This window comes from Achroia grisella, unplaced genomic scaffold, assembly GCF_030625045.1.
Source record: "Achroia grisella isolate CSIRO2021 unplaced genomic scaffold, CSIRO_AGI_Agris_v1 utg327, whole genome shotgun sequence".
Taxonomy (NCBI): Eukaryota; Metazoa; Arthropoda; class Insecta; order Lepidoptera; family Pyralidae; genus Achroia; species Achroia grisella.
In genome coordinates this window covers 1,554,145-1,580,685 of record NW_026712799.1, presented here as the reverse complement: position 1 = coordinate 1,580,685, position 26,541 = coordinate 1,554,145, and the positions used below count along the sequence as shown (strand labels likewise).

The window sequence follows — 26,541 nt, the reverse complement described above, 5'->3', positions numbered from 1 at the left end:
TTATACACCTAATACCAAAAACATATTAACTTTTTTTTACTTTGTATTCTCTCTTTTTTATTATTAATAAATATTACAATTGTTTTGGATATATTCGGTATGGAATATTGTGTTCATAATATTGTTCATAGCTACTTCTTCCCATTGTTCGTTATTATACTAATATAAGCATGAATAGAAGGACATAGCAGCATGTCATTGTCTTTTTATGCGGTTAAGATCTCTTTATTTTCGGTATAATACATAGCCTTAGATACCTACCTTAAAAAGTAGAGAGAGAATTAGAAAAACAATTTAAGTTTAAATATTGAATATATATATATATGTATAAGATAAAACCATAACTTAATAAGAAATAGATCTACTGAAGAATAGATATTCTATTTTAGTTTGTATATATTTATATATATATATTACGTTTTTAGTAGCAGCGTTGTGCTGACCCAATATGTTAATCCTAAATCTATAGCTACTACATTAGTTTTTTCATATTAGTGTAATATACTTTTCTACACTGTGTTAAAATATGTAATTTTTTTAAACAGTTTAACTTTGACAATTCTATATTCATACTCATCAGTACAATACTGTAGGTACGAAAAAATATACAACTTATATTATATATACATTATTATTATTTTGTTAGTAAAATTTAAGTTAAAGAAAATATGGTTCATAAAATAAAACACATTATAAACTTTTTGTTTTTTATTACTCTTCATCAATCTCTCAAATGTTCTATGATATTATATACAATGAGATGGCATTTTATTTACATATTAATGTCAAGAAGTAATTCAGCAAATAAAAAAACATGAATATATGTATTGACATTTTAATAACGCTACAATATTTTGGACTCATTAGAAGTGCCTACTTTCAGATCGAATTTGAAATTACTATATATATTAGTTCAAAACTATTATATAACGAGAGTTAAATTAATGTGTATGAAATTTAAATTGGCATGTCAATTAAAGTAATAGTATATGATAACTTTTGATTACTAGGTTAGTATCCTGACTAATAACGTTTATTAAACTGTAGATTGTAAACTTTATATATGCACAACAGTTATTATCTGTTTGACTCACTGAGATCCCAACAACTAGTCAATAATCGAATTTAATACTATATTATCACATTGCCTATCCGAAAAGTCACATTAAGGTGCAGGCTATAAAAGTCGACCATAGCGTGTGCACGATTCGCTAAGTTTTGTACGAGGTGTGTTCTGAATGCAGCTCTAAACGCAGTGTTGAGCATCCTACGTTCAGTAGATATACCAGTTCACTGTTTGCTGTACACAGATCCACAAAAATAAAGGACTGCGCCTATACGGCCAATTTTTGGAGCAGTAACTATAAGTTTGCATTTGGAGTGAATAACTTAAACAAAACTATAGACAAAGAGATGTTTTGATGATTATGTATAAAGAATTGTTGCTGTGCAGGTCATGTGATCTGGTTACGTTGCTCTCTTGGTAATTTTTACAGTGTCCAAGAATATTTGAGTGGCACAAGCGCCTTCACGTAATTTGCATGCCTGTATGGTAAATATTGCTGATCAATGGATTTCATGTGGCATCGTATTAATTATACTACTGTACCAATATTTCGCAAATAAATTATTTCATTTCATTTCATTTCTATCCCTACCTATAATTAATATGATGCTGATAGCAATAAATTAATTAATTACATCTTTATGTCAATATTCCTCAGGATTTCGGAATTTAAATGAACCGTGTAAGACGATAATTAAAATACAAATGGTCGTACACTTATTATAACTACACCCTAATGATTGATATTTACAAACAACTTATTCTAAACACTTCGTGTGCGATCACAAATAGAATATATATAGTGAACAAAAAGCACTAGATTCGTATATATTTTTTTCAAATGCGTTTCAATTCGTATATGTGTTAACATAATTTGTTGTTTGATAATGAGAAACCAGATTTTGATTGATTTGATTGTCGTGAAATTAAACTACCAATAAATAATAATTTTAGGGCCCTTGAGGTCCCGGTGGAGGAGTACGTACATTTATTTGTATTGCAAAAGTATTATCACAAGTATCTGTGTGTTACGTACTCGTAACAATTGTAGATCTCACTTTAAAAATAATCATTATTATTTGGGCACCGATTATATAATTGTGTTTTGCATTAGGTGTGTAATCAGAGATTTGAATATGTATATACCTAATGGGAAGAGAAATGGCCAATATTCAGTCAACCTCCAATCATATATAATAAAGTGTAAGGTATTTTAATTATATTTAATTAACTTATTGAAAAACAAAACTCACACTTTCTGGTTACAAGATTCACAATTACTTAAAAAATCAAACTAAAGCACTCAAAAATTGATCACAGTATTATCAGTTACAGTGCGATAAAAGCCAATTCATTATTTATCGGAGTATATAATTACTGGGCATCGATTCATTTTTATATACGAATCCATACTTTTGCGATTCACGATATGCATCTTCATAAATTTTATTAAGAGTTATTATTGCTCAAATTAAACTTATTAATAAGGTTGTACAAATTTACTAACACAGTTAGAAATTATTGTTAATTTTCTAAGGTGTATTATTAAATAAATACAGTATTGTCATATTCATAATACAAATGTATGTACGGGGTCTGAACACAATGTGGAAACTGGTGTAATAGTTTTCAGTAATTCAGCGCAAACAATTCTGTTTTGATAAATATAGAGGAACAATTCACCATTTAAACTCAAATACAGTCCATGATATAAATAAGCATAAAAACCGAAGCCATTAATAAATGGTAATTAAAATAAATAGTAATTTTATACAATTTGCATGTATCTTTATGCTACAAGCTGTCTAGAGGCGAGCGTTTGCCGCGCGTACTCTGTTCCTATAAGCCCGCGGCAAACTAATGAGAACTCCTGGACGGTCTCGAGTAGTCGTCGTTTACTGCTTTTTTCTCTGTAATAAAGAAGAACAAGCGATCCATAAGTACATATTCCAATTAATCTTCACACATGTGTGAAATAGCAAATCTTATTTCGCCAACTAGTAACACATTCTTATCTTTCCTCCACCACCATATATCAAATAAAATAATTTAATAATGCCCCTTGCACCTTCCTAGCAGTGGCTGAAATTATGCGAGATTAGATTTCAAATTTGCTATTAAAACACAAAATTTTATGTATTAAAATATCACAGCTCGTACAAATGAGTGGAACTGAATTGCGAAGATGGCGGGCATGGAAGGAAGGGGCGGGGGAGTATGCAGTATACTAACTTGACGACGGCCGCAATGAACTTGTGCTTGTGCGGGTCCGTGGCGTGCTCGGTGGGGAAGCCGGTGACGGCGAGCGCCTGCCGCAGCCATCCGGCCAGCCCGGCCGGCTCGTGGGGCCCGGCCGGGCCGCGCCACGCCGCGCGGTTCAGCGCCAGCAGCAGCTCCGCCAGCGGCTCGATCTGGTTGCGGGGCGTCGCGCCGCCTGCGTGCAACAGTACGTGTCGGTAAATTGTATTATATTATATGCAGCAGGTTAACTTTAAAATCACAATATGTCGAAATAATGGCAAATCGAATATTATGAATAATCTATATATTATATTAAGAACGAAATAAGTAAGTTTTATTAAAATTTAAACCAAACTATGAACATTCTAAATAAAAAAAATTATGCATATGAAGTAAAAAACTAATTATGAATAGTACAAAACAAATCAACATAACCAATATGAACAAATCAATGTAGATTTCATAATAGAGAAATATGTGGATAATCCCCTTGTTATATGGGGAAATAGCCTTGTCATACGGGGGATTCAAATTTGTGTAATATGAAAATGCGTTATAAGAGTACCGAGTTATAGGAGGATCACTGTATCGGTGTATTATACATATAAACATCCTGAATCGCTCTATATATTGCTAAAAATGCGGCTGTAGCGGGAGGGGCCGCTGTCCTATTTTCTAAGATAGGCTAACTGACCCGAGTAGGGGGGAAGGGAATTGATAGTAATAGGGTCTAGTGTTACTATTGCTAGCAATGTACTATGTTAGGTCCCCCTGGAAACCATCGTGGTTAAATTCTGGTTATTTAATCACGATGGGCAAACTGACCTGACCTCATGCTCATCTTATCATCCTCCACTGGTGTCCGCCTGCGCTAAAGGTTTACGCTAGCGGGGTACCAGTGGAGGGTGCACCATTCCATTATCAGCCACAAAAAAAACTGACCCGAATTCATGCTCAATGTATCAGCCTCCATAGGCTCCACGTCAGTAACCAGTTAGCGCAAGAGGGTACATCATTTCATTATAATCAAACAATAAAACGTGCATTACCTATGCAGCGTAGCGCGGCGGCGGTGAGTGCGGGCGCGCGTGGCTGCAGTGCGAGCGGGCGCTGCGCCGCCAGCGCCGCCAGCCACGCGCACGCAGCACGCGCCGCAGACACCTCCCACAGCCGCACACACTCGCAACCTACACATTTAAGTACGATAAATATATTATACTAGCTACTCGCCTCGGTTTCGCACGAGTGTACATGTATTATCTACCTAAACCTTCCTCTAGAATCACTCTACCTATTTAAAAATCCGTTGTGTAGTTTAAAGATTTAAGCACACATAGGGACAGACAGCAACAGCGACTTTGTTTTATACTATGTAATAATAATGATGATACATCCAAGTAGTAAATAATAATAAAAAGATAATGTTTTATGCGACGCTGGTGTCAAAAATCTAGTGGTTGGTCGATGGTCGCGGATTCGATTCCTCGCGCGATACATATATTAGTATAATGTATTTAGGATTTTATGTTATTTTATATTAACACTTCCTATACCGCTTTATTGGGTGGACTGGAAGAGATCTGCTTTAGAGATAAGTACTCCTTTGTTAACATTATTTCTAATTAATATATCTAAGAAAATGTATTTAAGTAATTCTTTATAAGTAATAAAGATTATATATATATATATAAAGGAATACTTACTTAACATCCCTTTAAGGTTTGCTTTTAGGCGCGTTATTGAGCGTCAATTGCTCTCATCGACTTCCAATAGATGGCGCTAATTGTTAAAGAGGAGTAGAAGTATGGTGGATTGTAAAACTGGGATTGTGAGTGACAGTAATTGAAAGTAACAGTGTTTTGGTGAAAAGGATCGACAAATAAACATTAAATGTCGTTTCTTTGTTCTACAGAGCAACGCATGGTTTAATTTGTCGAGAGAACTAATATACAATAGATAATTGACTTATATATATATATATGTATTTACAAATATATACATGAATCCTAAAAGAAATTAATAAATAAAAAATAAGTTTATCTATTAGTTACTACTAGCTATTAAACCCATAGTTCAAGTTCTACAACTAGACAGCGCTGTGATTAATCGTCTTCATTATTATTATTATATTAACAGTGAATAGGATTAGGAAATCCTAATATATAATAATGAGTAGTGCATTGTTGAGTTTAAAAAACATATTATAATGAGGTACCGAGGTCGACGAGCTGGGGCAGCAAGTCGTCTATCCAGTCGATGTATTGGGGCTTCTTCTTGGTGAGCGCGTGGAGGAGCGCGAACAGTGCTTCAGTGAGGTCGGGGCAGGCGGCGGGCGACGACGACACCGCGGCCGCCGCGCACGACACCGCGCCGCGCAGCAGCCGCGCCGCCTCCGCCCACTCCGAGCCCACCATCACCACCACCTGCGCACTCACTTCTTATTACTTGCCCTTTTACGTACGCTCTTTCACGCGCAAATCCGCTTTCACGAAAGAAACAATAAGTAAATTTAGTCAAAGAGAAAGACCGCGCCGCGTTGCAATCTCCACTACATGCGCACTCACTTGTTATTACCTGCCTTTATACATACGCTCTTTCACGCGCAAATCTGCTTTCACGCAAGAAACAATAAGTAAAAATAGACAAAGAGAATGAGAAAGACTGCGCCGCGCTGGGCCGCAACCCTCGCTCTGGGCCACGCAAGAAACAATAAGTAAAAATAGACAAAGAGAATGAGAAAGACCGCGCCGCGCTGGGCCGCAACCCTCTCTCTGGGCCCTCCACTACCCGCGCACTGACTTCATATTACCTGCCTTTACACGTATGCTCTTTCACAGGCAAATCTGCTTACACGCAAAAAACAATCTATACATACATATAAATAGAATTGGAGTGTCTGTTTGTAATATTGAAGTAACCGTTTTTTACTACATGCATATGAATATAAATACGGTACATACACCAAAATAATATTTACTACAATTTTTATCTGTCTGTCTGTTTGTTGCGGCTAATCTCTGAAATGGCTGGATCGATTGTGATGGGACTTTTTTGGCAGGTAGCTGTAAACAATAAGTAAAAATAGACAAAGAGATCGAGAAAGACCGCGCCACACTGCAACCCTCACTACGGACCCACCACCACCTGCACACTCACTTCCTATTACCTGCCTTTACACGTAAGCTCTTTCACGCGCAAATCCGCATTGACACAAGAAACAATGTTATGTAAATGTAGACAAAGAAATTCTCAGCATTCTGTGGCCCACATAAAGCACTTGCTATATTTCGGAGTACATTGTACGACCATAGGCAGACCATACAAAGACGTCCGCGAACGTACCTCTGTCACATTATTAAAATGGGCGTCACACAATATTACTTACTAATTTGACAACGTCCAGTCCCGATGCACAGGGCCGAGTATCGAAACCGGTCATGGTGAGCTGGGCTATTTCTCCTATCATCGGCATGCAGTCCATCATCAAAGTCACCACCGCTTGCTTTAATATGTGAAACATGGGCTGTAATGAAATATTTGCATATAAATTTTGTAACAATACAAAATAATTAAGGATTTATGTAACTCAAAAAACGATAACAGATTTTCAGTACAAGGCACACCAATGTAACATGTTTCGCGTGTTAAACAATTAGATATAAATTATTACACATAAAATGTATGGCAGGTGTTCCATCTAAATGTCATACCGTGTTTATAAAATATTAGAAGAACCATTTGTGATGTTGCAGCATACATAAATGTTTATGTCTGACAATATGATATTGGTCAAAACACTGTGTTCGAAACAATTATTGTTAACTATGTGTATGTATATGATCTTTACGATATAAATGACTGTTGTTTTAATATACTCCTATAACAATACGAGTATCCGATAGATATATTCTAATTACTGGGTGTTCTATGTGTGAGAGAGTGAGATATATTTTACGTAACCTCGGGTGCGTTAATAGCAGGTAGAGCCACCGGCGCGGGGTGAAAACATGGCGATGGCGCGGGATGAAGAGATGGGGATGGCACGGAGTGAAGCGATGACGATAGCGCCATGTCAGATATAGGACGACGCGGGATTAAGAGATGGGATGGCGTGGGGTGAAGAGACAAGAATGACGCGACGTAGTGTCGTACCTCGACTAGGGCGGGGTGGAGCGCGAAGGGCGGTAGTGCGGGCGCCAGCGCGCGCAGTAAGTCGGCGGCCAGCGCCGGCTGCGGATCCAGCGCCGCCAGCAACGCGCCCGCTAGTTCCGCCGCCCCTCCGCCGCCGCCGCCCGATGACACGGCGCGCGCCTGCATGCACACACACTTGTCATGTACCTGACTAACTAACCGTACCGTTTTCACATTTTCGACCTTTCTGTTGTGCATGTTATGACATATAACATATGACAATTTTTTTTACAGATTGGATTACTTCTTTTAATTTTAGTAGGAATATCAATTTTTTTTCTACATGTTTAATATATTTATTATAAATATAATTTATATTACTCAGAGCTAACGATAGCTAATCTGATGGTGAATGATTTCTTTGGAATTAGATCAATACATTTTAAATTTCGATTCTAATTATTCCTATTGTATAGTTGCATTTACATGTATGCTCTTTCATACCGGAATCGGTTTTCAGAAGAAGGACATCAGAGCGAAGACATAATTGCACAGTTATTCTAAACTTATAATTTTGAAACATGCTTTTGGACATGTCATAGCACGCGCTAAACAGCAAAAGAGTGATCGCTAAAAATAGTAAAATGCAATCACATACGATTGCGCGCTGGATTTCCTGAATGTGTTGTAAAAGGCAGCTTTTTTTTACTAGTAACATTTTTGGTGGACGATTTTATTTAAGTACCTGTTGCTGTAGGTCTTCGTAGAGCGTGGCGGCTAGGCTCTGCAGCAGTGGCGCGGCGTGTGCGTGGTCGGCGGCCGCCAGCGCCGCGCCCGCCGCGCCCACCAGCTGCCGCCGCACCCACGCCTCGCCGCCCGCCCCCGCCGCCGCCCCCGCACACCCCTCACTCACGCCGCGACCAGCACGGCTCTGCTCGAACCCAATGTTTCATAAGAATAAAGCCTTTTTATTCTAAAGTTCGGTACGGGTCATAAAATTAGGGTACGGCTCATAATATTTCGTTTACTATTGTTGTTTTAACCAATCTATGCTGTATTATGTAGATGTGTCTCTACATCAGTAAATGGAACAGGAAACGCCACTACACATTCTATGGTTGTACTCATGCATAAACGAAATATCTTTGGAGAATACAGACTCTATTTTCAGGAGATAAAGACCGTCAAGAATATCCTTCAATTCTTGTTCTTTTCCTTCAATTTTGTCTAGGCAGCGAACTCTAAAAGAAGCATAATAGATCTATGCAGGTCGCAGTGCTACAGGTCTCTTTAGTAGCGAATAATAGCCCAAACTCCTTAATAAAAAAAATACATATCGGTACCGACCTGCGCCGCATGCACGATGTCGGCGGCGAGCGCGGCCGCAGGAGCACTGCAGTCCGCACACAGCCTACGTAGAGCGAGCGCGGCCGCGGCCGGACTGCGAGCCAGTGCCGCACCCGCAGCGCGCACGCACTCGCCGCCCAGCGCCGCACTGCGAGCTCCGCCCACCGTGCTCAACCATGCCGCGTAAGCGCCTGTTATGTGCACAACCATTTCACCCCATTAGTTTAATACGCATCAATTCTTTATTTATAAATGGTATAAATGGAACACTCGCTCCCATTTTTACCTGGGACTACTGTAAAGGTCAGTGGAGAATTCACCACAATGTTTTAACTGGCCTACACCCGTAGCATATACCTTTAAAGTGTCGAGCGCGGTGAATAGGAACGCTGGTGGCGGAGGCTCGAGGGCAGCTGCATCTCGCGCGACGGCGCGCCGCAGAAGCGATACGAGGGCGTAATTATAAAAGTCTAAATAACTAAAGCGTCGAGCGTGGTGAGCGCTGGCGGCGGCGGCGGTTCGGATGAAGCTGCAGCAACACCCCTCATTTTGCGTTGGGTATTATAAATGTCCAGCGTCGAGCGCGGTGGATAGCAGCTGCGGCGCGCGCAACTTCGACGGTGCGACACGAGCGTGTCGGGAGCGCACTGCAGCGCTACGTTAACTTTACAGCACTACTCATTTTGAGCCGGGTATTATAAATGTTCAAGTACCTAAAGCGTCGAGCGCGGTGGATAGGAGCGCTGGCGGCGGCGGTTCGGGGGCAGCTGCATCTCGCGCGACTGTGACGGCGCGCTGGAGTAGCGACACGAGGGCGTCGGGCGCGCGCTGCGGGGGCGCCGCGTCCGCCAGCGCCACGAACACGTGCAGGGCGGCCTCGCGCCGCACGTCCGTGTCCGCCGCCAGGTACGCCGTCTCCACCGTCGTCCAACACCAGTCACCCAAGATGCCGAAGCAGTACATCTGTTCCAGACAAAAATTGTATACATATATATTTTCATTACATTAATACGTGAAACAAAAACTTTGTATTGCTTTTACAAAAATTGCGCGGACAGAGCTGTATGAAATTTGGCATATGTAGAGACGGAGTAGAGATTACGAATATTTATTTTTAATTATTCATAAAAAATATTATACACAAAACTATGTACTTGACACACACACGCATAGAAGTGAAGTCTTTTACAAAAAAACCTTAATAATGTTCAAACTTTTTTGAAACATTTTCCCCGTCTTTGCAACATTGGTTCAGTATTTCAGTTCCACTCTTATTGGTTGAAGCGTGATGTCAATAATGTCGTGTAGTAAGTACACAGTAGTAGTACTAAATAAATAGTAACATTAAATAAAAGCTCCTGTTTATAAAAAGAATTAATTATACATATAGCAAAAAAATGAAGAATAAATGAAAAATAAAGACCGAATTAGAATCTATCTATTTATCACTTAGTCCGTTTTGCACATACGCATACAGCGTTTTAAAACGCCTTACACACATTTTGCTCACCACTGTATCGGCGATATCCTGTCGATAACACCGCAACAACTCCATATCATCTCTAGAGAGCGCCAAGTCTGCGGGCGCCTCGGATTTGCAAACGAGGGTAGTCAGCAGCCGCGAAAACACTTCTCGCCACATCGGATTCAGTTGCTTCTCGCTTGGGACGTTTAATACTTGATCCTGTGGACGATTCATTCATCATTGATATGATTGTTAATAAGAATTTATTTTAGAATACAAATAATCTTAATATAAACGCTTTTGAATGGTCATATTTTTTTATTCTACCACTCATTCGGAATACAGACTCATCATAATAAGATAGAATAAAAAAATTGCGTGTTGCTCTTCTAAATAAATGCTGTTCAGAATTACATTTTTAAGAATTTTGTGTGAATACGAACTGCCAAATAGCAAAGTAGATTTAAATAAATAAATAGTTTTTTGAATAAAAAAATAAGTCAGTCATAGTTATCAGAGCAGACAAGTCCCTACAGGCAGCACCGTATATGAGTACAACGGATTTAATCAATCTTTATTGTAAAAGAAATGCTCCATCTCCACCTGCTTAAATTTATCATGGCATAGAATTAAAACTCTATTGTAATGATCAATTACAATAATTCGCAGCACAACACTAGTTCTCGTAATTCCAGCGTTCATAACGCCATAAGTTCATAGCGGCATACAGCCACAGCCGTCCAGACTGCGTCGGTGGAAACACACTCTTTTCTCGTCCACGGCGTGCAGATTGACCTCCGCTACAGCACATCAGTATATGTGCATCTTAACTGTGCTATAAATAATAGTCTACAGAAATGACTTTTGTTCCCCAAATACAAACCACACTCCGTTAAACTCCAGGATTTAGGATGAATTTGGGGAGATCCCACATCCCGAGGCTAGCGGCAGCCTCTTTTCGGCATTTAAATAATGCTGTTTATTGTTCCGTGAAATCGCTGTTACCTGCAACGTATACCAGAAGCCGAAGACGAGGTTGGAGCGCGTCTCGTGCAGCGGGTAGTGTCCGGGCGCGGCCTGCGCGGCCAGCAGCGCCTCCACCAGCTGCCGCGCCGCCGCCTCGCCGCCCGCGCCGCCCGCGCCGCCCGCGCCCCCCGCGCCCCCCGCGCCGCCCGAGCCCTCCGCCGCCTGCACGATCGCCTGCGTGTGGCACTCGCCCAACGCCACGCAGCACGTTATTAGCGCTGACACCAACTCCTGCAAGTATATAGCGTGTTACACTGACCATAGATTAATATGAAATTAAATGAGGCAATATGGGAAAGTGCGGTAGCTGTAACGATACTACTGAACTGTACTGCATGACCATGCTTAGGTTTATTAATGTACAGTTATAACAAAAGCCACTCAATTAAAAAAATATACTGCTACTATAAGTCATGCTCATTGACAATATAAAAGACACTACTGCGAAGTGTCTGTTCTCACGCATGTATGAATGTACACGGTAGAACAGAACTTAGATATTTGATAGGAAACTAAGGATTAGTTTAATAATCGAATCGAGGTATCAGTTACTCATGCATTTTCAAATTCAAATTCAAAAAGTACTGGGATAGCTCCCGTCCCGTAAAGGGTGGTCGGATCTATTTCTCCTCATTAAAAAAAGGTGCTTTTTAAGACCTCAAAACCAAATATTTAAATCACGAATAGCATAGGTACCTCATTAATAGAGTTGGGCACGTTATCGCGCGCGATTACGGGCGTAGTGAGCGCGAGCAGATCGGCAAGCAGCTGCAGCGCTGCCGCCGGCTGACGTGCAGCGTCCGGCGCCGCGCCCGCAGCCCGCAACGCCACCAGCGCCGCCTCGCACGCTTCCAGCGCCGTGTCGCTCACCGCATCTGAACACCTGAACAGGCCACATATCTCCTTGTACACATTCACCTCGCTAAACTTCTTACACGCGAAACTCACTGCATTCATCAGCTTTCACCGAGGCAATTTTGTACAATGTTGTCTATACGGTACAGAGTTACTTAGATACGTCAATGTAATACTTGTATGTAATGTAATCAACTAAACTAGTAAGACAACTAAATATTATCACTGCACAATCACGGGCATTCCGTAGCAACATTATTTCCATGGTACTTACATGGTACTGCTTAAGTTACATAGGGACACAGTTGCTACATTCTGTCAGTTAGGGTATCTTAGGTTTGTTTACCATTTATATAAAAATAATACTTGACCAATACCCACGTGTAGAGCACCCGAACAAGAGTGAGTAGAGCATTACACAGTGGCAATCGGTCAGGCAGCGAACCGCCTGCCTCAGGCGACTCCTCGCCACCCAGCGTCAGCCAGCTGCACGCGCAGCTCGCTGCACTCAACCAAGTCTGCACCGTCGCCTCTGGAGGCCCGTCTTCTCCATATTCACTATAATAAAATTCAAAATAGTCTTTTTTAACAAACATTATATTTAACAACAACATTGAATTTATTATATACTGTAACTTACCATGTACTTATTATACACATACAAAATGTTAAATAAAGTTTTACCATAATGCAAATTTACCACAAATAAAAGTAAAATTGTAATATTACTTGGTTTTTATATTTAGAGACAAAATGTAAGATGTGCTCATAACATGTTATATAAATATACTTAGACATAAATTAAACTAGTAATATTCTAGGCTGGGTTGTTTTCAAATTTATATCCAAAAGCCTAAGGTGGCAGGGCATACTTACATTAATTAATGTGTTGGATGTATTGGTTATAGATTTCCTATATCATAAGGTACAAGGTATAACAGATTAACTGGAAAATGAATACAACAAGGATACCTTCTAGTAATCAGGAACGGTATATGTATGTATAAGTATGATACAATAAATTCTGAAATTATACATATATTTTTGGCCATGTCTACAGTTTACTACTTTCAATCAGGTGAAAACTAAACATGTAAGCTGGTGCAAGTGGAATAAAATAAAGTACAATATTACAATATATCATAAGTACAATACAACATACTTACTTGTATACAGTGTGTAAATATCTTAACATATCATCAAGAACTGCTGGACATGCCTGCTGAAGTGCAGTGCGGTTTTTAGATCGAAGGGCTGATCCCATTGTCATGCTATTGTACTGCAATAAAATTATATGAAAACATAAGATTCTCATTCTGTAAACCAAACAATTATTAAATAGAATAAAAATAACTACTCACTTCTTCTGGTATCACAGTTAGTACTTCTAGAAGTAAAGATGTGTTTTCTACTGTCGACAATGGTCTTAGTACAGTGCCTAAATCTACAGTACCTTGTTGGAGAATGAAGGCAGCCAACTGTAACATTATTATTACACATTAAAAAATTGACAATGTATCAAAGCATAAAAAGTTTCGAAAAATACAGTCATAAATGTAAATTAAAATGCATATAAAAAACAAAAAATAACCTTTAACAGTTACTTTGTCAGATTGATTTGAAATAAAAATAGTTTCATATAATAATAGTCCTCATGTTATAACTTATTAATTTCAATGAGATTCTTTAAAATCCACTCGGCCATTGTAGTTTTGAGGAAATGACACACAGACCAATACACACTTTCACGTTTCAAACATTAGAATGGACAAAGACAATTGTTCATATTTATTTCTATAACAATACTCACACTTATACATAATCTATTTGTAACAATTTTTGGGCCCTTTGAATATGTAAATACTGCTTGCAATAGTTTTTCCTTCAATTCTTCATAGCTCTCTGGTGGTACCTCATTCCAGCATCTAAGTATCTTAGTATGCAGAGTAGTTGCTGCATAAAACTGAATTTCGGTGCCCTAAAATATTTTAAAATTCTGTGACATATATTTACAAAAAATTACATTGATTACATATAATTTATTTTAAGAATATGTCATATATTGTGTTTATACACAATCTGTGCTTGGAACAAAACAAAAAAATATATTCTTAATATTCCCAATTCATCTCCATTCATTTTGAATTTGTCAAATAAGTAAATATGATAGTTTCTTCAGTATTGTATATGATTGGTAACATATAAATTTCAATCAAGGCATTATGAATTATGTGATACATGAGTTGTATAAATCTATAGGACATATTTATCATTTTCTATTAATTTGACTATCTGCATCTTGGGCATTCTAGTTGAATAATAAATACTAATTTTACTAATACCTAGTATTTATAAGTAATACATAAAAATGTAGATGTCTAAATTCAAGTGCTCTCACCTTGGTGGGTTGTAATAATTCCCAAACGAATTTCCAAGCTTCAGGGACTCGTTGAGCAGTTGTAAGCCACGCGTGGGCTTTAGCTCTCTCAGCTTGTTCACCATTATAGAATACTGATACCGCAAATTCCAAGTTCTGTGGTGTATACTCCATCACAGCTGAGTTGCTAATTTTACCCAACTGTTTGAGTTCGACTCTTTCAAACTGAGCAATAACCTTCTTATTACATTAGCACAGAAGATGAACTACATTCACTGTGATATAATTTAAACCTATAAATGTTGTAACATTGAGAAGTAAACCGAGTTTCTTTAAATATTAAAATAAAAGTATATTATTAAATGTCAAATATTCAGCTGAGCTAGAAGTATAGATATGGATACGATAGGTAAAAAAAACTCCATGTTATGTACTTCATATGACAAAGTAAATGAGAGCAGAAATATGAGAGATAAAAAGAGACAACCGGAACAATGTGCCTACCTATTAACATTTATAGGATTATATTTTACATCTGTGGAGTGTGAATATATAAATAAATACATGTATCTGCTTGGAATTTTTATCAGTGTTGCGTTATATTACGAATATAAAAATTTCATGGGAAATTAGTTTTCAAGGGAAGGATAAATTAAATTCAAGGTGCCCCGGGCGGCGCGTCGCCGATTAGATTAATATAAAAGAAAATATTGGAAAGCTATTTCGTTATTAAAATCTCATACAATTACTAGCTATTAATAAATAAAAACTTAATTTATTGCAATAATATATTTGCCACCAAAAAAAAAAATTTTTTTCTGTATGTTTTAATTTCTTCTTAAAAGGCCGGCAACTCATTTACTATTCCGCTAGTCTTGCCGGTGCTAATGGGAGAAATAATGTTTAGTAACCTACTCACGATATAAACGATTTTTGTATGTATATGTGTTTAAAGCCGAAAAGCATGTTTTAGTTAAATATTGAATTGGGAGATATTTTGAGTGATATGAGTTAGATTTTAAAGGATTTGATATTAGTTAAAATACATTTATACATATGTATCAAGACAAGTTTGCTAGCACATTGCACAAGAGTATAGTATATTATCTATGGCACAGGCTCAAAATATAAGCCTCGTCTTAGTGTCCACCCTAATGAGCTAGCCCTCATGCGCTAAAACGCCTGAAAAGGATAGTAATACCGGAGTTGGTTAAGTAGACCACAGTTCTTGATGTCTTGACATAACGACGGAGGCATCATTGTCATTTACCAACCAATTCGATTATAGTGTATTTACTGATTGCGGATATACAAGGAACAAAAATATATCTTACGTATATACGGAATTAATTTTGATAGTAAATGGGTACAATTAATATTAAAATCTGGTAACATTTGAAAGAGCTGCTCCATTTCATTCCTATTCTTGGAATATTCGTTCATTACGTCATTGATGGGTTCATTTGTTTCCTTCATTCATTCATTATTTGTATTATTTTCTTTCTCCTCGTTGATTTTCATTCGTTCGTTACCTATCAGTTTTCTTGTTTTGTCGATAAATTATACTGCTTTGCTAAAACAAATACAATTTTCTTAAGATGAAAATAGAGGAGGTTAAAAGTACAGCGAAGACACAAAGAATTTCCGCTCATAGCCACATAAAAGGTTTAGGGCTGGATGAAAATGGAATTCCTATTCAAATGGCAGCCGGTCTCGTGGGCCAAGAAACAGCAAGAGAAGTATGTATATGAAATTGTAGTGCTCTTCAAAATAGCTAGCATATAATTAAATGTATGATTCGGCTAACGATTAACTGCTCATAACACGATGTTCTACTGTTTCAATAGCATTTAGATTATAACCTTAAACTATTGTGTGTAACTTACAATTTCATACATTCATGTTATGATAATAACACGGCCTATTATACAAGGACTATTTATACAGCACCAGCTAGTCCCAAAATAAGCAAAGCTTGTACTATGGGTACTAGACATAGACTACTGATAGAAATGTAATTTATATGAATTTGGATACTTAAGTTTTTTATAAACACAATATCGGTAGAAAATACTGTATCGCGCCAGAATCAAATTTGTGATCATCAGACTTAAGGTTATTATTACATTTCTGAAGGTCTAATTTCAAATATATTTACTATTATATATACTATTTATAATAATTTTACTACAGGAAATGGTCTTATTACATGTGCCACAGTTGTTGGTCAAGTCACTATTATGCAGTAATTAAATGTAATAATTTCATAATGTCGCAGGCTGCCGGTGTAGTAGTGGATATGATTAGAAGTAAAAAAATGGCCGGCCGCGCCTTGCTGCTGGCAGGTCCACCAGGTACAGGCAAAACAGCTATTGCATTAGCAATTGCCCAGGAATTAGGCAACAAGGTAAGTTTTCATTATAAATATGAATATCAATTTACTATATAATATTAACATAGAATAGATTCCTTCTCAATTGTAAGCTGCTCGAGAATGAAATGGCATTAACACAGTTTTAATAGTGCAATAAAGTATAAATAGAAATAGAAAATATTAAGTTATTAATAATGTGACTTATACATAACCTCAGAATGGTTGAATGTACATATTATTATTGATTAAATAATACTCCTTTTAGTTTAGCAGAACTATCCATATGTTATTATGTTATAAAAAAATACATAATCACAAACATTCCCAGAGGATTGCAATTTATTATACACATATAAGATTAGATAGAATTTAGAAGAACTCTGTATGTGGTGACAATGAAGAAGTAAATGGTGTATTGTAAAAATAATAAACTGTTAAAATAATTGATTCCCATATAACATGTGTACATATTAAGAGGACTATTACAAAATGATGCCACTCAACTTTAGGTTTAATCGCATGGATTTACGCACACACACAGCAATACACGCACACAGACGCAAATAACCGTGTAGCTCAATCGGTGTGGATTTAGTATGAACCATTTTGATCCTTGTAATATTTTAATTAATAATGTGATATGTTTCTACTTAACTGAGACTACTTATTGGATTTTTTTAAATAACGTTATTTATCTTAATTATCAAAGTGCTAATAATGACCATATATTTTTATTATATTATTCCTAGAGGGTTGATGTCAGGATGCTGGCTGATTGTACAACTAAAAGCCAAAACCTTAAGTAATATGAGTAACAAATAATTGGGATAAGGACAGGAAGATGAAATTACTATAACATAAATTTACTAATTAATTCTTCTTACATATTAATTCAGTTTATTTATTAATAGATACAATATAATTTATTATAAGAGTCGGATATATTATTGCCATATTCACTTGTTCTAAATATTATACTTAGCAAATAATTATTTTATTTATATATAATAGTTGTGTTTTCAAGGCTTTGTTTTGATTTAAAGGTCCCATCCTTATATGTATATTAGGTGTGTCCGCGACTTCGTCAGCGTGGTATAATGAAATTGACCAAATAAAGGAAATATATTTAGATTATAACCTAAAAAAGTTTCTTTGTTTCAATTAAACAATGACGATACTTTTATACAACCTTTCATCTCCGCTTTTAATCCCTTACAATACTTTTTTCGCACTATAAAGTAGTCTATGACCTTTCTCAGGGTATACTATCTGTGTATATGTATATCTATCTATATAGACTACCTGTGTATATATATGGTAGTGAATTTACAAGGTACAGGGGAATAACACCCGAGTTTTCAGGAATGGCAACGCATGAGGGAAACAATGTGCTGATATGAACATGGCAGGTACTGCTCATGTATATAGGCGACGGTTACCCCTTTCCATCAGGAGAGCCGTCAGCTTGTTTGCCATTCTAAGTTGTAAAAAAAAAGCTTCAACTGCTATCATTGCTGTTCCTGCATCATTGACGTCGCCGCATGATATTGGCTGATATTGCAGCTTCTCGTTCTTGGTTGGCCGATTCTTGATTCTTGATAAATAATTAATTGTTAATGTCAAACCTTTTTATAAATTATTATAAGACGCCTCATTGATTATATGTAATGAAATCACCATGAGCTATAGAGATTTTGGACAGAACCTTAAAAGACCTTAGAAACACCTCTGCTCTCATTGGCGGGATTACTTTTATACTTTTGCTGGAGATTTCTGAAAGACTCTCTGTGTCATTAACATCGTCTCCCTTATGGACTTTAATTGAAAGTTTAAAACTACTGACAAATTTGAGAGCTCATTTTTATGGAAGCACAGATAGTGATTTCCCACACTAAATGCTCAAACTTGAGGAAGGAATTTCTCAAAAGCATGATCCAGTCATGAAATTTAAGCCCGCCGAACATGTGCAATGCGTCCCATTGGATATATTGCTTACTAAAGAATTGAAAGACAATTTAATTGTAGACCATTATAACCGGTACGTTAGCTGGGCAACCAGCTTATATACCAAGAATACCGATGATTCCAACTGATCTGCCAATACCATTTTAACGGCTTCAATTTCCGGTTAAAATATCATCTACACATGTAATAGATCTATGTATGTTTTGATCTTAAAAAACTACGCAGATTTTGATTCGTTGTTATTTAATAGACAGAATAGATAGACTCAAGAGGAAGGTTTATATATAACGTCCCAATACTGTACACGGATCTTTAAACGCGCGATAACCTATATATCCCATATTCACGCGGGCGAAGCCGAGCGTAAAGCTAGTCTCTAAATAAAAACATTTATAATGTTGTTGACTTTTCACCCAAACACGCATAATTATTTGACATAACTGTACAGTAATGAAAGTCCAACGAGTATAATAACAGAATAGCTGCAATTTAGAAATATCTGTATTGTGTAAAATAAAATAAAATTGGATAAAATATCTCTAAACATTAAGGAATATAATTTATATATAATTTGGTAATTTATTTACAATCCACATTGCATACTAGATGATATACACTATATAACACAAGACAAATGTACGTAAAAATAATAATGGTATTTTTATGAACAATAACCCTATTTTAATTTAGAAAAAAACTACAAAATAAACATAGAGTAAAATTGGTTTACATTTTTCTCTCAGATAAGCGTTATTTTTAAAAATACTAACATGTTCTCTTTTTTAATTTTAACAATTAATTGCCATTAGTGTGACGAAATACCATGCTCTTGTGCTTTTCATAGTCCAGCAGGGTAGGTAGGTTTTATTTGTAGCATAACTGTACTTTTGTCTTGGCATGCTAAAATAAATATTATTATTACATATATATATATGTATATATATATTTAACAACAACTTTAAATTAATATTCGTAGAAATAAGTATATATTAGCAAAATTAATTAAATATTACTTAAATTATCAAAATGGTTTAGTCGCTCTATACTAATGTTCACTGACGAATGTCTTATCTTAGCGGTGTTGTAAAAAATAGCATAGGTCCTACCTCGACGAGCGCTAGCGCAGCACTGAGAATTTACTTTTGGCGCAACGGAATTTATACAACTTTAAATTATTATTATTGTTTATTTTTTTCTTAGAAACTTATATATTTTTTTCATATTTCTAATTTACAAGTATATTAACTTTATTATTATGTTTTTTTTATGCAAAAATTTCGTTGTATTTATGAGAAAATTAGAAATGATTATGGCAAAGTTTTGTTGAAATTTCGGGTTTCATTATGATCAATTTTTTAGATATTTAAGTTGAAAATGAAAAAAAGGACGATGCTGTCTCAATTTATAAAGTAATTATCAAGTTTTAGTACAAATATCATATCAATTTATGGTTGTTTATTAATGAACGACGACCCCAAACTTCTGTCATTTAGCGTTTTTGAATAAACTATTTTAGAAATTAGGAAGACTAACAAAGAGAAAATTAACATTTCAAAGATGTTGTTTTTAAGATTAGATATCTATCTATATAATTCAGGAATCAAAATGTATATCCGACTCTTAATTTCTTAGAACCAGAACCCCAAAGACACTGCTTTTAGGCCAAAAAATGTGAAAGGCCTCTTAAGTAATACTGTTATTGAAATAAGAAATATTCTCGATAAAATATGTAGGGAACTAATAGTAATTAACAAAATATTTGTTAGGTACCATTTTGCCCCATGGTTGGCAGTGAAGTGTATAGTACGGAAATAAAGAAAACAGAAGTATTAATGGAGAATTTCCGCCGTGCTATTGGTTTGCGAATCCGAGAGACCAAGGAAGTATATGAGGGTGAAGTTACGGAACTCACACCTGTTGAAACAGAGAATCCAGCTGGAGGTATTGTTTTGTATTTAATATACATTAAAAGCAAAGTATCTACCATACACATACATATATTGTAAATAACACTTATTTTATTACTGTATACTTATTATATTATTCATTGTATACATAATATAGTTGTAAACCTGTACTAAATAATACCAAACATATTTTGTTGTTTAGACCACATATTACATTTATTCTTCTATTCCTTTAGCTGTATAATTTCACTATAGCATATTTCCACCAGAGAACCAATGTCAAATGTACTACGACACTTATAATTTTTATATTAATTATTTTTTATTGTTTTTCAGGGTATGGAAAAACTGTATCCCATGTTATTATTGGCCTTAAAACTGCAAAGGGTACAAAACAGTTGAAGTTGGATCCCACTATATATGAATCTCTGCAGAAGGAGAAGGTGGAAGTTGGGGATGTTATTTACATTGAAGCCAATTCTGGTGCAGTGAAAAGACAAGGCAGGAGTGACACATTTGCCACAGAGTTTGACCTTGAGGTATGATTATTGTTGGTTTTTGGAAGCAATAAAGTATATATATAATTACCTCTTTGTAATGAGCTTAGTTTAAAGAGTGATTTATCAGTGAAATTACAGGCTATGACATCTGATGGTAAATGATTAAGTACCCTATAGATGCCTAAAACACTTAGGGTGTTAGGTGTGTGTTACCGACAAAATTCAATTCTTGTTCCCGGAAATATTTTAGGAAATGATGACCTTTACACATATGAACAAATAATATATTTATATTATTTGTTCATATGTGTATTAGATTACAAAATTCTGTGTTACTAACAATAGTCATGTTGACAGGCAAACTCCATCTCTCGCCTCAGTATTACCACAGATAACATAATATTACATACAGATACCCCATCCCATACAAGAAAATGGTTCCTTCCTAACTCGGGCTATTCTTCGGGCTATTTTATTTCGCCGCCGTAGCCGCTAGATGTCTCTAGATCTGAAGCAGTTCGGATTACTAGTGGGTGCTTAGTAACAAAGCACGAAAATAGATGGCAGTCAATTCAGTCTACATGACATCTGTTTTGCAAAGATAGGTATATACAAGATATGTAGGTGTAGGTAACTGTATCGTGTACCTCATTAGGGACGATTCAAGATTCAATGTAAATGTGTAGGTATAATATCGTTAGCCGATACCCTGCAGATATGGCTTATGTGCCAATGTATATATTATGTTATAGTTTATTCTACATTCCATGCCTATTTTTTTCTCTCGACGAAGATATGTTGTAACGCGTCTGCGCTATACGTATAGCCCGATTTTGATACGTTTATACTCGTACGTATCAACATCGGGCTATATGATTTTTCATTTCAATCGTTATGTGTAAGAGACTGGTTTTAGCTACAATGAATTTACTGGTATATACCTCATGTATTCTACGATGTACCCCTCTTTTCCCTAATGAGAATTCCGCTATACCTTATATATAAACTTCGTATCACAGTGTTAGTTGCCATATTTCTCCCACATTTTGATGAAATTTGATATGTATACTTGCTAGGTCTGAGGTAGGGTTGTTATCTATTTTTTATACCCCTAAGTCATAGGGGTGGCCTACCCTGAATTTTTTTTTTTGTATTATGGACAATTTTTTATTTATTTATAATGTTACATACACGCCTAAATTTTGGCCCGTCTTTCACCAACCCCTATTTTTAATAGCGATATTCTTACAAATATTATAAATGCTAAAGTAACTCTGTCTGTTTGTCTCGCTTTCACGCCCGTTACACGTTAGAAATGTGTAACGGGGGAACACGTTACTTAGTACGAAATTATGTATATTACAATAAAACTTAACGAGAAAATATTATAATGATGTCACTGGAACACTCATTGCTTTACTACTATACCGTCCATTAGTCGCGAACTTTCTGGATGCGCGAGAGGCGCGCTCCTATTGGTCCGTCGGTGCGGTTACCGCACGACGCGCATGCGCTGTACGCTTAGATGAGTCTCACGGCACGGGCGTAAGTACTTACTATGTAATATGTATACATATGGGTGTCACAAATGTTTTTATTACAAGTAATATTAGTCTATTATCTAAGCCAGTAATGTGTGCTTATTTTGAACTTGATAATATTCAGAATTACTTGTATACATAACTTTCGATATCTACAATAATAATATCTTTGATGTATGAAAGAAATGTATGTACCTACATTAAAAGATAATTTTTGACATGTATGAAATGTATGAAAGAAATGTATGTACCTACATTAAAAGATAATTTTTGACATGTATGAAATGTATGAAAGAAATGTATGAACCTACATTAAAATATAATTTTTGAAATGTATGAAAGAAATGTATGTACCTACATAAAAAGTTCATTTTTGAAATGTATGAAAGAAATGAATGTACCTACATTAAAAGATAATTTTTGACATGTATGAAATGTATGTACCTACATAAAAAGTTCATTTTTTAAATGTATGAAATGTATGAAAGAAATGTATGTACCTACATTAAAATATAATTTTTGAAATGTATGCACCGTACAATAACAATACACGTTAAACATCATACCACAGAGTCATACGCAAGTTAAAAACAAACTGCTATGATATTAATGAGAAAGGAAAATCAACTTTATGGTATTCGAGTTAGGGTCGATTTCTCTCTTTTTTTTAAATACTATTTTAATCTTGCCAGTATTCAAAGACAACTACGATTCGTACTCGATATTTTAAATTATTATGTAATCGATTTTTAGTACAAATGTAAATAACCAACGACACTAATAATGTACTACTATATTCCGTTCTTTGAAACGGAACACTGCTATAATACAAAATAATGAAAATTTACTGTTCACAACGACTCATTAAAAGCATCATCGAATAATGCGCTGTAATAAAATCCTGTTATCGATTATTCAAAAAAATCGATAATACATGTATTTATTTTTAATATGACAACACTTCATACATAAGTATTATTGGAAATAGTATTACTTGCTTGTTCGGCTATTTTTAATTTACTTAAAATTTTTTTATATGTTTAATTTACAATAATGATATATTAAGTGCTTATTATTGGAAAATATAAAAAAGACATTTAATTAGGCCGATACAAATGACAACAATGCCATCTATGAAAGCATTTTGAAAACATTGAGCCCCGTATTAGCACTGATTAAATTAATTAAGTACTGGAAAATAACAAAATGAGTAAATATATGAAAATTACTTTTCTAAACGCATTATTTCATTTTAACATGTATATATAACTTTTTAAAAATTGATTAAACATTTTTGTAAACACAGTTTTGTTTTTTAAAACGTTTGCAAAACTATGAAGAATTCCATCGATACCAATCACGCCATCTATATGCAACTTTTAGCAATAATAATGGCTAGTTCCTCACGGATTGCCACTGGTATTACTAAATATAATTGGATATTTTATAGGCCGAAGAGTATGTTCCATTGCCAAAAGGTGATGTTCACAAGAAGAAAGAAGTAGTACAAGATGTAACACTGCATGATCTAGATTGTGCCAATGCAAGACCACAGGGTGGACATGATATTATGTCTATGATGGGCCAGTTAATGAAGCCAAAGAAGACAGAGATTACAGGTTGGTCCATTTATTTTATCTTTTATATTTTAATTTTATTTCCTACTAGCTGTTACCTGCAACTTTGTCGCAGTAAAAGTAGATAAAAGATAGACTTTGTCCCTCGTTATGATATTTCGCGTCAAATTTTTTAGCATTACTGTATGTTTCAGATAAGTTGAGAAAAGAAATTAACAAAGTTGTAAACAAATACATAGATCAAGGTATAGCAGAATTGGTGCCTGGAGTGTTATTCATTGATGAGGTTGGTTGAATTATACTATTAATATTTTATTTTTGTTGTATAGTACTACTACTACTAATACAATAATATTTTTAAAAGTGGTTGATTTAAGAATTTTTGAATTACATAAAAACAAAATTATTACTTGTAGCTTTTGATAGTTTGAAGCTTTGTCATATGTTATAGGTGCACATGTTGGATATCGAGACTTTCACATATTTACATCGTGCCTTGGAGTCTGCTATAGCACCAATAGTTATTTTCGCAACCAACAGAGGTCGCTGCCAAATAAGGTGTGTACCTGAATATTAATTTTTTTGTTGTGTAATGTTCATGTGTTGTAGTATAATAATTAATGTTAAATATAACTGCTAACTCAGGTTTGCTTTGTAATTTCATTTATATCAATCATTACTTATATGAATGTGTACATTTGTCTGTTATTTTTTCAGAGGGACTGAGGATATTGTATCACCACATGGAATCCCGTTAGATCTTTTGGATAGGCTATTAATTATCCGCACATTACCATACAATAAGTCGGAATTATTACAGGTAACTTTTCTTTACAATAAAATTATCTTAGCCATGAGTGGTTACCAACCAAATCTTATACGGAATAATAGATCACATATGACTACAAAATTTGTAAATTGTTATAATTAATAATATTAAGTTATAACTAGTATATTCGTTATTTTAGTGTACTTTAATAAATAGTGGACATCTAATAAACAGAGGCAAATTTTTCATGATACTTTTAAGACTACTACTAACTCACCAATAATCTTTTTCTTCTTTGTTATAAATTTGTTGACTATGTAAGGAAGATCAGAATGATTATTGTTTTTAGATATTAAAATTACGAGCGTCGACTGAAGGCATATCTATAGAAGACGAAGCATTGTCTGCTCTTTCAGAAATCGGCGCAAATAGTACTTTGAGGTAAGCGCTCGTAACTGTTGGTCTATATCTATATATCTACTTATACGATTTCTTAATGAAGTGATAAAATAAAAAATAAAATTAATATACATTGATATTTTTAAAAAGGATGAATTTGTAGTAATTTAACGTTTTTAATTTTTTTGTCACATTATATTTCCTGAACAGATTTATTGTGTATAGTTTTAGTTTTACTTTTATAGTATTTAATAGCCGCAATAATGTAATTTGTAGTAATGGAACTTTTTTTCTATAATAAAATTAATTTTTGTAATTTCATGAATAGATGTATTTTTGTGTAGTTTTTTAGCTTCTTTTCTATATGTAATATTCCATCTCGATTCGGTTATGTTGAGGATGTTAATAATGATGACGGATATAACGGCAACGTGTTTACGTGCAGGTACGCAGCGCAGTTGCTGTCGCCGGCGGCGCTGGCTGCCCGCGCGGCCGGCGCAAATCGCGTGGGCCCACCGCACGTGCAGTCCGTACACGAACTCTTCCTCGACGCTAAGTCCTCAGCTCGCATCCTCACGCAGCACTCCGACAAGTACATGAAGTAGATACGTCACGTGCACAGGTAGAAAGGATTCTACAGGTCGGATCTCTTTTGATCAAACTTTTTATTTCTTGAGGTGGATCTTATACTACAGCGAACGAATTTTTATTATTTTGTTAAACAATTGCGATGTATTAATTGTACCCCCACCCCCACCTGCAATACCAGGGTAGCAAATGAGTTGTTGGCCTTTGAAGGTTTCAATATTGTATCGGTTCGGAAATATTAGGAGGGTATTTTAGTTTATATGTGGATTATTGCATTCAAAATTAAAATCACGATATGACATGCATTATCTGCGACCACCAGTTACGTCATCGCTGAGACGAGGCGGTCGAATTATTTGGGTATCACCAATTCAAAGCGAAAATCTGCTACGTAGTTGCTTATTATATATTCG

At 35.6% G+C, this 26,541-nt stretch overlaps 2 protein-coding genes across 2 annotated transcripts; one reads left to right on the top strand and one right to left on the bottom strand.

Moving 5' to 3' along the window:
* Positions 1 to 2,182: 2,182 nt before the first annotated feature.
* LOC131843608 (importin-13) lies at positions 2,183 to 14,980 on the bottom strand. Its single transcript, XM_059192282.1, has 17 exons — positions 14,530 to 14,980; positions 13,942 to 14,109; positions 13,493 to 13,609; positions 13,298 to 13,410; positions 12,513 to 12,689; positions 11,973 to 12,159; positions 11,256 to 11,507; positions 10,296 to 10,469; positions 9,499 to 9,748; positions 8,786 to 8,976; positions 8,184 to 8,369; positions 7,460 to 7,618; positions 6,693 to 6,830; positions 5,523 to 5,730; positions 4,357 to 4,494; positions 3,299 to 3,500; positions 2,183 to 2,976 (listed from the first exon to the last, which is right to left on the bottom strand). Exons 1-17 carry the CDS (start codon positions 14,680 to 14,682, stop codon positions 2,856 to 2,858), a joined length of 2,934 nt encoding a protein of 977 aa, XP_059048265.1. The 5' UTR covers positions 14,683 to 14,980; the 3' UTR covers positions 2,183 to 2,855.
* Positions 14,981 to 15,996: 1,016 nt separating this feature from the next.
* LOC131843599 (ruvB-like helicase 1) lies at positions 15,997 to 26,526 on the top strand. The gene is made up of 10 exons (XM_059192271.1): positions 15,997 to 16,247; positions 16,787 to 16,915; positions 20,614 to 20,788; positions 21,091 to 21,293; positions 24,246 to 24,414; positions 24,567 to 24,658; positions 24,824 to 24,930; positions 25,090 to 25,192; positions 25,491 to 25,582; positions 25,986 to 26,526. Exons 1-10 carry the CDS (start codon positions 16,107 to 16,109, stop codon positions 26,143 to 26,145), a joined length of 1,371 nt encoding a protein of 456 aa, XP_059048254.1. The 5' UTR covers positions 15,997 to 16,106; the 3' UTR covers positions 26,146 to 26,526.
* Positions 26,527 to 26,541: the final 15 nt, after the last annotated feature.